Raw genomic sequence first — 13,134 nt, 5'->3', positions numbered from 1 at the left:
AACCGTGCACCAAACGGAACGGCATGAAGCGTGCCGTCTCTTGAAAAGCAGTGTTATATGCGAACGTGACGTAAGGCAAAATCTGGTCCCAGTTCTTATGGTCGGTGTCAACGTACATAGAAAGCATGTCGGCAATGGTCTTATTGAGTCGCTCAGTCAGTGCATTTGTTTCAGGATGGTAGGCAGTGGTTCGACGGTGACTGGTGCCACTGAGATGCATAACTTCCTTAGTAAGGGCTGGTGTAAAAGCCGTGCCTCGATCAGTTAAAACGACTGCAGGGGCACCGTGACGGAGGACAATGTTAAAGATGAAAAAGTTCGCAATTTCAGCAGCGGTGCCGCAGGGAAGGGCTTTCGTCTCAATACCGGGTGATGTAGTCGGTGGCAACTATAATGTACCTGTTGCCCAATGATGATGTCGGAAATGGTCCCAGCAAGTCCATGCCGACCTGGTGGAAAGGAATTCGGGGCAGATCAATGGGCTTCAATAGGCTGGCCGGCTTCACAGGTGGTGTCTTCCGACGTTGGCACTCGCAGCAAGACTTAACGTAGTGCTGGACAACTGTACCAAGCCGGGGCCAGTAATACTTCTGCCGTATCCGCGCCAACGTGTGAGAAAAGCCAAGGTGGCCGGAAGAAAGGTCGTCGTGGCATGCGTGCAGAACTTCGTCTGGAAGCACCATTGGGACCACGAGCAGGTACGGAGTGTCCGTGGGACCGTAGTTTCTCTTGTAGAGCATGCTACCCCGCATGCAGAACGACGATAGCCCGCGTGTGAAAAAGCTGGGCGGCGACGAGGTGCGACCTTCGATGTACTCTATGAGGGGCCGTAGCTCGGCATCATCTCGCTGTTGTTGAGCAAGGATGCACGTGGTTAAAGCGCCAAGAAAAGCGGGATCGTCTTCCGTGTCAGCAATGGTCTATGGCAGAGGAGCACGGGACAGGCAGTCTGTCGCTGTGTTTGTTGCCAGACTTGTACACGATGGTAACATCGAATCAAGCGGAGACTTCAACGCGCCAGCCTCCCCAATGGGTCTTAAAGGTTCGTGAGCCAACAAAGCGAGTGGTGACCACTCACGACTCGAAATGGGCGACTATACAAGTATGGGCGAAATTTCGTTACCACCCAAACGACAGCAAGGTACTCCTTTTCTATGGTAGAATAATTCGCTTCAGATCGCGACAGAGTGCGGCTTGCAGAAGCAATCACGCGCTCAATACCATCCTGCCACTGAACGAGGACAGCACCCAGACCAACATTGCTGGCATCGGTGTGTAGTTCCGTGTCCGCTTCCTCGTCGAAGTGGACAAGGACGGGCGTAGTTTGGAAATGGTTCTTGAGGTCGTCAAATGCCGTCTGCTGTCCTTGGGCCCAGATGAAGGGTTGGTTGTCCTTTGTCAAGCGAGTTAGAGGCTCGGCTGGTCGGAAGAAGTCTCGCACAAAACGTCGGTAATAGGCGCAGAGACCCAAAAAACGGCGCAGAGCACGCTTATCAGTGGGGGTCGGAAACGCAGAGACGGCAGCCGTCTGTCTTGTCAGCATCAGGGCTAACACCTTCAGCACTCACGACATGGCCCAGGAACTTCAGCTGTTGGAACGCAAAGTGGCATTTCTCTGGTTTGAGCAAGAGGCCGGCCTATCGTATGGCCTCCAGTACAGCACTCAAGTGCTTGAGATGCTCATCGTAGGTGGCAGAAAAAATGACATCATCAAGGTAGACGAGGCAGGACTGCCATTTGAGGCCAACGAGGACAGTGCCCATCATTCTTTGAAAGGTGGCAGGAGCGGAACACAAGCCGAAGGGGAGCACCTTGAACTCGTACAACCCGTCAGGAGTAACGAACGCTGTCTTCTCGCGGTCCCGTTCATCTACCTCAATCTGCCAGTGCCCACTGCGGAGGTCAAGAGAAGAAAAGTAGCGGGCATGACGCAGCCGGTCGAAAGAGTCATCGATTCGAGGTAATGGGTAAACGTCCGTTTTGGTAATTTTGTTAAGTCTTCGATAGTCGACACAAAATCTCAGTGCCCCATCCTTCCTGGCGAGCAGCACAACGGGTGAAGCACATGGACTTGTAGACGGTTGTATGACATTATCCTGGAGCATTTCGTCCACCTGCAGTCGTATCGCCCCACGTTCTCTCGCCAACACTCGATAGGGGTGTTGACAAATAGGCCGCTCACTGTCATCAACTATGATGCGATGTTCCATTATGGACGTCTGCCTGACCTTAGAGGTGGTCGCAAAGCAGTCATGAAAAGAGTCAAGAATTTGTTTGCAAGTGGCGATGCTGATCAGTGTTCAAAGCAGGGTTCACGTCAGCCTTAACTGTTTGACTAGGTCCTCCTAGAGGGGTGTCCCTGGACGTTGACAACGCGCAGTGGGTGGCGGGCTCGGTAATTTCATCGAAATAGGCGATGGCTAAATTTTCACCAAGTGGCGGTATTCGGCGCTAAAGTTCGTAACCAGAAGCTCAGTTCGCTGGTTCTGCAAGGCAGCGACACCCTGTGCGATGCAGACTTGTTGGCTCAGCAGTAAAGACAAGTTTGCTTCTGCAATGCCGTTGGTCACGCGGGGGTTGTCGCAGTCCACCGTAACAAATAAGCTGGCATGCGGTGGTAGAGTGACGTGGTCGCTGGACACGCGAAAAACAGGTCTTCCTGGCGCACTGCCGTCGGGTACGGTGCATGGGGCGGAGAATGTCACCATGAGTTCGCGGAGGTCGATGACAGCCACATTTTCGTGAAGCAAATCAAGACCGAGGATCAGGTCCTTGGAACACTCAGCCAGCACAGCGAAGCAACCAGTGAAGATGATACCGCGAATCTCAATCCTAGTGGTGCCGACGCCGAGTGGCATCACCACGTGACCGCCAGTGGTCCGAATTTGTGGTCCGTACCAGGGTGTCAGCACTTTTCGCAAGAGGGTAGGAAGACCACGACTCATAACTGAGAAATCTGCGCCGGTATCGACGAGGGCAGTCCAATGATGGTTGTCAGCGAGGACCGGAATTTCGGCTGAAACAACCTCATTTTCTGGAACGCGCGCAGTGGAAGGTTCCAGAGGGTCGAGGTGTTCATAGAAATGGGGCGTCAAGCAGAGGCTGTTCTGGGCGTCGGAAGGGGGTCAGAACAGGTGGAAGATCGGGTTGAAGGGTCTTGAAGGGTCAAGTCGGCAAGCGGAGGATCTTGTTCGAATTGCACAGCAACGGCGGCCCTACCCCCAGAGGTCGCCGTCTTCAGTTTTCCCAGCGTGAACAACGGGACTGCCGGATGGACGGCTGGTGACCTGGGGAAGAGAACCGACGGGGTGACGGTGACCTGGACGGGTGCTGTGGCGAAGGCACAGGGGGGACGCTGGCCGACAGATACTGCTCGATGTCATGGGGGTCGTTCACCATAGCGTGGCCACGGTGCGTCTAGAGAAAACCCTCGCAGGCCCATCCGACGATACGGGCAGTGGCGCAATATGTGGCCGACCTCACCGCAGTGGAAGCACAGGGGCCGGTTGTTCGATGTGCACCACGCATGTGCTTTGCTGAGGGGTGGTCGTGCGTTGGAGAGGGCAGGCGAAGTCGAAAAGTGTTGATGCGGTACAGAAAGAGCAGGGCAGTAAAACGCCGCGGTGCTGGCGCAGAGCTGCGCAACGCTTCACTGTATGTCATGATATACGGCTCAGGCAGCGGCTGGAGACAGGCCATTGGCTGCACCGCTCGACGGACTTCGTCGCGAATGACATCCGAGATGGCTCCGACACCCGGGTGTTGCTCGACAAGGCGAAGCTTCTGTAGCTCCTCGCGCACAATGCTCCTGACAAGTTCACGGAGGGCCTCACTCTCGGTTCCAAGCAGCGGCATGTTGGCGTCCATAGCAGTTATATTCGCCGGACGGCCATAATGCGCGAACCTCTACTGCAAGGCGTGCTCCATGCTCATCGCCTCCCGAGCAAAGTCAACCACTGTGCTAGGAGGGTCGCACACAAGTCCTACGAAAAGCTGCCCTTTCACTCCTCGCATAAGATGACGCACCTTCTTCGTTTCAGACATGGTAGGATTTGCGCGGTTGAAGATCTACGTCGTGTCTTCTACGAACATGGTGACGCTCTCATTTGGCCGCTGCGCTCGGCATTGCAGGGTGACATCAGCTCCTCTTTCCGTTCGTTGCTGCCGAAGGTGTCGAGCAGCTGTCGCCGGAACTGTTGCCAGGTGGGGATAGTGGACTCGTGGTTTTCAAACCACGTCTTGGCGGAGTCTTCCAGGGCAAAATAGACATAGTGTAGCTTGCAGTCCTCGTCCCACAGGTTAAATGCAGCGACTCGGTCGTAGCTGGCCAACCAGTCTTACACGTCTTCGAACTTGTTGGCATGAAATGACGTGGGAGTGCGAGGCGCATGAAGAAGCAGCGGTGGGGAACTGACGGCATTCTGGGTGGTCTGACTTGTCGCAGTGAGCATCATTGCGTGGGGTCGCGCCGTCAGAGGTCGGAACTCAGGATTTAAGCCTCGCAAGCGGCGGCTTGCCCTGTGGACAGGTGTTGTGTCCACGGGGTGTAGCTGGGCATCGTCGGAGGCTCCCTGGAGCTCTTCGTGCATTGGGAAATTACCCAGCACCTGCACCAAAATGTCACCGAAAGCTGGCAGAAAGGGCAGAAGGGCACACCAGGACTATCCAGGCAGACACTCTCAGCGAACGAACGCACGAGCCGGGGAAGACAAAGAAGACCAGCGGGTGCTGTCCCACCGCATAGCGGCGCCAGTAAATGGCTAACACTGCGGCAGTATATTTAAACTGTTTTCACTTTGCACATAGTTTTTCTGCAATCCCACAAGATGCCTCAACGAGGTTTCACTGTATATTAGCAAAAAAGTTCAGTTTCACGCCTGCCTTTGCACACAAGCTGGAATAAATATAAGCAGCTTAATCCTGACTACGCGAACTACACAGTGCATCACCGAAGCTCTAGCAACGTGCCCTGGATGCAAATGAATTTCTTTTCCACAGCTACATTACAGAAACTTATGACAGCAGGTGTCCAAGTTGGTCTGGTTCAAGGAATTATCTGCCAGACAAGAGGCTGATGCAAGTCACACAGCTTCCACAGATTCAGTCAACTTTCAGGCTAAGGGAAGTCACCGCATTGAGAAATTTAGCCGGTCACGTAAACACAGCCACAGCAGAACAATGCAGCAAATTTTCTGCACTCAGCAAAAGCACAAGCTAAGGTGATAGCATCATGCTTTCTAAAGGGGGGCTAGCCATCCTCCATGCTATGGAAAAAGCTTTCTACTAGATCTTGCCCTAGTTCAGCGAATAGAATCAACCACTAGCAGTTACTAGAGGTTTTTAGCACATCGTGCAATGTGTTACTGTGACTATTACTGGAGCACCGGGAAGCTGACTGAGCATGCACCACCAATAGACCATGTGTGCCACCAATGGACAATTCCGGTGACTTCTAATGCTCACAGATGTCACTGAAATTTATACGGTAAGTCCTTCTCGAAGTCAAGATTGTATGTATCAAATGACGCCTGAGCACAAAATAGCTTTCCTGCAAAACAATTTTAAAGACAGTTGCCCATCCTCCTGATTCACGCTGTCAAATGAGCTGCTTTTATGGCCAACCCTGTGCATGATGACAGGACAGACAGCGGCAACAGTCTTCGTGGGTTCAGCTGTAACCTTTGCTAGCAGTTTGTGTCCGTATCAGTGACTGTCGTAACTGGTGTTGTGAGACACACGATTCACTCGGAGAAGACAATAGGAGTGCTTTACCACACATTTCCCAGTGAACAAGGCGCTTCATGAAAAATGGATTTATGCTGTCCGACGCTTCACCTGGTCCTCGGTTGCGAAAGCGCACTTGCTTGGAAGATTTCATGCAGGAGTGTCATAAACAAAGCGCATTTCTGAAGGAGGAGTTCAGTTTCACAAAACAATCGCAGAATGTTGCTGAGGTTGGCAGTCACTGTGTCAACTTACCCCTAATACGCGACACCTCTTAAGCTGCCCATTTCCTGAGGGGGCAGCTATGAATAGGAATCGAGTAACGAAAAGTTTAGCAAATTGTTTGGTGTCTTATTCTAGTTAATTAGCCCAGACTGGGTAAACTGCCGTACGCAGTGAACAACAGCAAAAATACTTGAGGCTATCGTACAGAAAGGTCACCTGCGCTGAGGCGGTTGCATACCAGCAGACCATATGCATGCCCAGGACACCTCATCTGACTTGCTGTAAACAAAATATTATTGTTGCTATTTTTATTGATAAATCAAGTGTAGACTCTCAATAATGTTCACTCGCTGTCATACTTGCATTAACATTGTTTAATGAAATATGCTGCTTGTACCAATGTGTCAATATGTATAAACAGCATCAAAAAAAGAAACTGGAGGGAACACTTAGGCTTCGCTTTGAGGGTATGACATGACAAGGTTAAAGGGTTAATGCCCATATATGCGGAACTGGTAATTCTCGACTTCACAACCAGAGATCGCAAGGAGTCCTCATACTAACCCCAGCACAGTGGTACAGCGGTTAAGCAATGGACAATTTTTTCTGAGATAGGGGTACTAATGCTCTTGCAATAAAGTTATAGCAATGGCATTCAAAAGCTTGCAGCACTGACTTACTCATTGCCTAGCGTTGCGCATTTGCCCCTTCCTGCAGCTCATAACCCTCCTTCATGCTTCCTTTATAAATTGTGAAGGCTTAACCTTCACTGTAATATTGAACCACCATGTGCTGTGCTCACCCAGAATCACCCCGATGATGCCTTTCTCGTGGCGGCAGGTACTGAGGCTATCACACTGTCAGAGCACAGGGAGAAAGAATCGCAGATTTGAGCTCAATCTCCAGATGTGCTGCTCCATCACCAATTCATTTTTGGCATAGCGTGCACATGTGGCTCACTTGTCAATGGTGGCGTCACCACTGACGCCATGCAAAGCAGCCCTCCGGGACATGCGTGCATGTAACATGTTTGATTGGCTACACTCGCTGCACCAGTTCAGCAAAGTTCTGCGGCAGTGCCGCAAGCGTGCAGCACCAGTTCTGGCAGTTCAATTGCAGCATGGCACTGGTGTAGAGTGGATAAACACTCGAACATAGAGTGGGTCGAACGTAGAGTGGATCAATACTCTGGAAAATTTTGGGAGTGACCACTACATCGTCATGTCCATCGTTACGCAGGGTCTCCGAAGGGAAAGAACAAGAGACCGGCCCGCATCGCGGACTGGGATAGGTCCAGAACCTTAAGGGAGCACACTGCTTCTAACACTATCGACAACCTGGAGGATTGGGCCTCGAGTCTCATACAGGATGTGGAGACTGCCACCCACGAGATTCCCTCTCCGGAGGAGATCTCGTCGGTGGATAGCCGTCTCCTGCATATGTGCCAAGCGTACCAGAGCCTTCGGAAGATATGGCTCGCTCAAAAACACAATCGTAAGTTACGCCGAAGAATAGGTCGACTAGCTAAGGACATCGAGAGCCATGCACAGAACTTGGCCAAGCAGCAATGGGGCCAGGTTTGCGATCAAATGAGCGGTAAACTGGGACTGAAGGATACGTGGCATTTGCTGCGGTATCTTTTAGACCCAGAGAACTGCAAGTCCGCCCACAGGAAGGAAATAATACGTATCCTTTAGGAGAACCCCCTTCCGGATGACGATCTTCTGGAGGAGCTGAGAAACAGATACTTAGACATGTCCCCTCGGGAACCCCTCCCGAGCTATGAGGGTATCGCCAATCCAGAACTGGACGAGGAAATTGCGGAGTCAGAAGTGCGAGCAGCCCTTCCCAGACTCGGTACTTCCACTCCTGGCAAGGATGGAGTCACAAACCGCACCTTGCGCAACTTCGACAGAAATTCAGTGAGGGCGCTCACCGACTTCATGAACAAGTGCTGGCGGGAAGGGGAACTCCCTCATTCCTGGAAGCACGTGAAGGTTGTCTTCATTCCGAAGCCCGGCAAGAAGCTAGCATTACAGAATCTCAGACCCATCTCGCTTACATCTTGCATGGGTAAGCTGATGAAGCATGTGGTCCTCAACCGCCTCCATAACCACATGGACGCGAACATTCTCTTCCCAAATATGATGCTAGGCTTTAGACTTCATCTCTCGACCCAGGACACTATACTTCGCATTTCGGAAGGAGTGCTCAGCCCAATCCGTAAGATGAGAACTAGCGCCATCCTGGCTCTTGATCTCACCAAGGCATTCGACAATGTCGACCACGAGGCAACACTAACCTCCCTCTCTAGACTCAATGTAGGTGAACGAGTCCATAACTATATCAAAGCCTTCCTGTCTGACAGGACGGTGGAGATACAGATAGGGTATCTGCAATCTGACACCTTCTCCCTAGGTAGTAGAGGAACCCCGCAAGGGTCTGTACTCTCGCCTTTCCTCTTCAACATCACCCTACCCCCATCCCCAACTTCTCACACTCTCTTTATGCCGACGATGTCACTCTATGGGTCACGACGGGTAGGGATGGAGAAATGGAGGAGACGTTGCAGGCAGCGGCTGACGCCGTCGTCCACTATGCCGGCAGCGTTGGTATTTCATGTTCCCCTCAGAAATCGTAGCTCTTGGTGATCAGAGGTCGCCCTTTGCCCAAAAGCACACCCCCACTCTTTTTAGTGCACGTAGACAGGGTCCCGGTTCCCGAGGTAGCTACCCTCCATCTTCTAGGCATGCACATTCAAAACAACGGTAGGAATACCATCAGTCTAAACAAACTCATTGGCTGCGTCAGCCAGACAGACTGATTAATCAGGTTAAGATTAATCAAACACATTAATCAGATTAAGCACAAGGGTATGAAGGAGGTGGACCTCAGGAGGTTGGTTCAAGTCTTCGTCCTGAGTCGTATCGTCTACTCTATACCTTATTTACATCTCCATCAATCAGAAAAGGACAAAGCAGAGTGCCTCATCAGGCAAACCTGCAAATCCGCCCTTCATCTCCCCAAGTGTACACCCACTGAGAGACTTCTACATCTGGGAATACACAATACGACGACGGAACTGGTGGAAGCCCATCATGTGGCTCAGTACGAGCGTCTGTCAAGAACCCGAGCGGAAAGTATACTGAGAGAATTGCAGATTGGATGTGAATCCACACACAGTCCCGTAGGCCAGCTCCCCACCGATATACACAAAGAGCTTTATATTAATCCCATGAGCAAAAACTTGCACCCTGAACACCACGCCGCAAGGCGGAAAGCACGGGCAAAAGCACTACACAAGAACTATTCTCAGCTCCAGGAGACAGTCTACGTCGATGTCGCGGAGTATCCTAACCAGGAAGCGGCTTTCGCGATAGGGATAGTTGGCAACTTGAGCAACCCCCTTGCAGTGGCCACTGTTAAGGTGAAGCACAGGGAGGAGGCCAAGGAGGCGGCTATCGGCCTGGCCATTGCCTCAACGGAACTGAATATATTCTCAGCGATCCCAAGACAGATATGCGAAATTTTGCGAAAGGAGAGTCCACGCTTCCACCATGTCTATTCTTGACAGACAGCCCAATCTAGTACCTAGCCACAAAATTCAAATTATCTGGGTGCCTGCGCACTCATCCCACCCGGGGAACGAAGTAGCCCACGATTTTGCCCGAGGATTCGTCAACAGGGCTGTGGCCTGCCCAAACCTGAGGTCGGCCAGGGAGTGCATGGTCACGTATCATGACATAACTATGCACTATCGCAATGATAGACTTAAATACTCACCCCCCGATAAGTCTTTGACCAATCCCCAGCAGGTGGCCTGGAGAAAACTTGAGACAAGCACTTTCCTCAACCCTTATAAAAGCTCCAATATGTATCCGGGAGTATTGCCGCCCCAGTGTAAGCTATGTGGTCAAGATAGGGCCGACTTAGCTCATATACTGCATGAATGTCCACGGAACACACCGCCGATGGAACTGCAGCTCTCGAACTGCGAAGAGTGGGAGGTTGCGGTGCTCAGCTCCGACCTGAAGGCCCAATACCGGGCCATGAGCCGAGCTTTGGAAGTCGCCGAGCGCCAAGGGCTCCTGGCCACATCACGCGACCAGCAGTGAAGCAGGGAATGAAGAAAAGCGCAATGAAGACCCCAGTCGATCTATGAAAGAGCACCTTTGAATGAATTTTGACGAAAATAAAGTTTTTACCACCACCACCATGGCATTGGCTACTCTCATTTAAAGGACTGTAGACACCTAACTTTATTGCATGTTTTTTGCCTTCAAACGATGCATGGTATTTGCCTAGGGCTGCTTAATAATTTATAATTGACTTTCTTCTCTAATGCTGCTTCGGTTTTGGTTTCATCAATCAAACGATGGCTATGACATGCAGTTGATTTTTAGGTGAGGTGAGGCACATAAAAAATGCAATATAAACATTGATACATAGTTTTAACTTACTACAGCATTCAAACCAGCCTGCTTCAAGATCTAGAATTACAACAAATGATGCATCAGCAGTTATATCGCCGTTTTTCTGTGCCTCACGTGACCTAAAGCTCAACGACACGTCACAGCCATCGTTCGGTTGATGAAACTGAAACAACATCACGAAGAAATTCAATTACAAATCATTCAGTGGTCATAGGAAAATGCTATGGGGTGCTCCACGCATACCAATGTCTAACGCATCGCTTGAAAAAAAAAATACGCAAGCAAAAACTTGGTGTCTATAGCCCTTTATTGAGAACCACATGCAAAAGCTGTGAGGCATCTTGTGAATAATCAGGTGCCCTAGTGGAACTTGTACTGGCTCCCAAAACAGATCCCTAATGCCACAAACCTGTTTTTTGTTTGTCTGTTTAGTTTTTCAACATTTGTCTATTGCTGTCGCTACAATGTCTAATAAGTCTGTGTGTATCACACAACACAAATGACCCATTTTTATGCTCCCCAGATGTAACTAGGCTGCTTTGGAAAGTCGCCACAGAATGCTGCAAAAGTGCTCAGGACATTTAGCAGCCCTTTAAATAGAGTGCGGCAGATCGCTCAGGCATTTCAATCCCGGCGACGACCGAATGCACTTGTTTTTGCTGCCGTGGTGCTTTAAATTCTCTGTGGATGCCAGCCCAGCTGTCTGCCGGCATCTTGACGTAATTTTCTTGTCCACTGTTTGCTTTGTCTGCCCCCTAGCTATGGACAAGTGGCAGACGGAAAGCAGCAACTGTACAGGAGGCAGTCAGGAGATGCAGGAAAAGAAATGAGCCAGGGTAGCCTCCTACGGCAGGAGTCCAGACATTTCAAGGAAACCGCTGGCAGAGCTTCCTCAGCAACTTGGTCAAGTTATCATCCAGCAGCCATGCATACGTTGAGTTTAGCTGGAGGTACCTACCACATCGGATGATGGACACGTCTCCACGGATCCCTCCGAGGGCCAGGTGATTACGGTTGGGGGAAACCGCAAGAACACTGTACGATGCAAGGTAGTCTCGCTTAATAAGCTCCTCCCGCTTGCCACCTCCAGGCCCGCCGAGGGACCACCGCAAAAGCCGCCTGCATGAGCCAGCAGCCTGCTCAGTTTTTGGAACAGAGAGCATTGTTCTTCATTGAGTCAAACAAGTGGTGATCATACACTCATTTGCTTGAAAATTGAAAATTGGTTCTTGGGGAAAGGAAATGGTGCAGTATCTGTCTCATGTATCAGGGGACACCTGAACAGCGCTGGCCCCGTAAGGGAAAAGATAAAGGAGGGAGTGAAAGAAGAAAGGAAGAAACAGGTGGTGGAGGGCTCCGGAATAATTCTGACCACCTGGGGATCTTTAACGTGCACTGACATCTGCACTGACATCCACAGCACATGGGCACCTTTGCGTTTCACCTCCATGAAAATGCGGCCGCCATGGTCGGGTTCGAGCCCAAGAACTCCGGATCAGTAGCTGAGCGCCCTAACCACTGAGGCACCGCGGCTTCACAGCCAGGATTTTGAATTGGCACACTGGTCTGGCTGTAATGTTCATCGGTCCTAAATTCAATGAGATGCCTGATAAATGAGTGAAGCAGAGGCTTTATGCACCATCTTATTGTGTTGTTTTTGGTGTCTCTGCACCACAAGTGCTGGTTATGAACACCCTCTTCTTTTTGTTTAATGCAATAATATTAGGAAGGCCATGAAGGCGATAACTGTCTGGCCAACTGCCCCCTCTTCACTTGTAGGGAAGAAGAGGAAAAGAAGACTGCACAAACACCACTCGTATGCTAAATACACAGCCTGCCGAAGAACTATCCGTGAAAAAATGAGACTTGCAGGAGTTAATCTTCCTCGTACTGCTCGGAAAGAGCAACCTAGGTCTCACAAGCCCCACTGGTGGGTGCATTTAAAACAGCTCTGCCGGTGCAGTGGCGCCTCGCTCAAGTGATGCACCACTGCACCGTTAGTGGAATGAAGACTCACCGCAATCCATCGATGTGACATTTTGCGCAGCTGCATAGTCTGAATTCGAATAGCATTAGAACTGGAACGGATGAGCAAGTGAAAGAATCCAAATGTCCTTTTTTCTTCATCTTGCCCACTCTATGCCACAGGTAGAACTGACAGACATCACAGGCCCTCATTTCTGAAAGCCTACGGTGAAGTCGGTACAGGTAGTTTCAGAAGTGCATGCAACAAGAAAGAAGAAAAGAGAGCCAAACAAGGCATGCTGCAGAAACCTGTCTAAGGGCTTGACTTAATATTTTAAAATTTGGGTACGAATTTTGATGCTGCAGCCCATACACGAATATATAAAAAAAAAACGTATAACCGTATTTGTTTCAAGTCCAAAACAAAGGGAGCGGCCCATTCTTTAGGTTAGGTGCGATGCTTACACGAGATTATGCGGTACACTACGGCTCCAAAAGGATTGATAATGCCCAATGAGAAAGCCCCCTTCTTCTGTGACGTCAGATGGCCAGGTAATACAAGAAGGTGCACACATTGCCGAACTGAAGGACAGCTGTGTTAACTTCCCACCCTACTGCTCTGGGGCACAATGCCTGCCTTGTTTTGCTCCCTTGTTTCTTGTGAGATTACCTGTATCAATTTCACCACACAATTTCACAAATAAATGAATCAAAAGTTAGTGCTTTGTGCACTTTCTTCATCTACCTGTTGCATCTTTTACACTAAAACACACCGAGATGAGTTACA

At 50.3% G+C, this 13,134-nt stretch overlaps 1 protein-coding gene across 1 annotated transcript in view; it reads right to left on the bottom strand.

Moving 5' to 3' along the window:
* Positions 1–13,134, bottom strand: part of LOC144116315 (tRNA (34-2'-O)-methyltransferase regulator WDR6) — a 273,947-nt gene that overhangs the window by 192,832 nt on the left and 67,981 nt on the right. Inside the window, exon 10 of the mRNA XM_077651056.1 lies at positions 11,341–11,501. Within this exon, the coding sequence (XP_077507182.1) occupies positions 11,341–11,501 (161 nt within the window). The remainder of the gene's footprint in view (positions 1–11,340; positions 11,502–13,134) is intronic.

The sequence above is a fragment of the Amblyomma americanum genome, chromosome 1 (assembly GCF_052857255.1).
Source record: "Amblyomma americanum isolate KBUSLIRL-KWMA chromosome 1, ASM5285725v1, whole genome shotgun sequence".
In the NCBI taxonomy this organism is placed as follows: Eukaryota; Metazoa; Arthropoda; class Arachnida; order Ixodida; family Ixodidae; genus Amblyomma; species Amblyomma americanum.
Note: the sequence above shows the minus strand (reverse complement) of the source record. Positions and strands in the feature narration are given on the sequence as shown.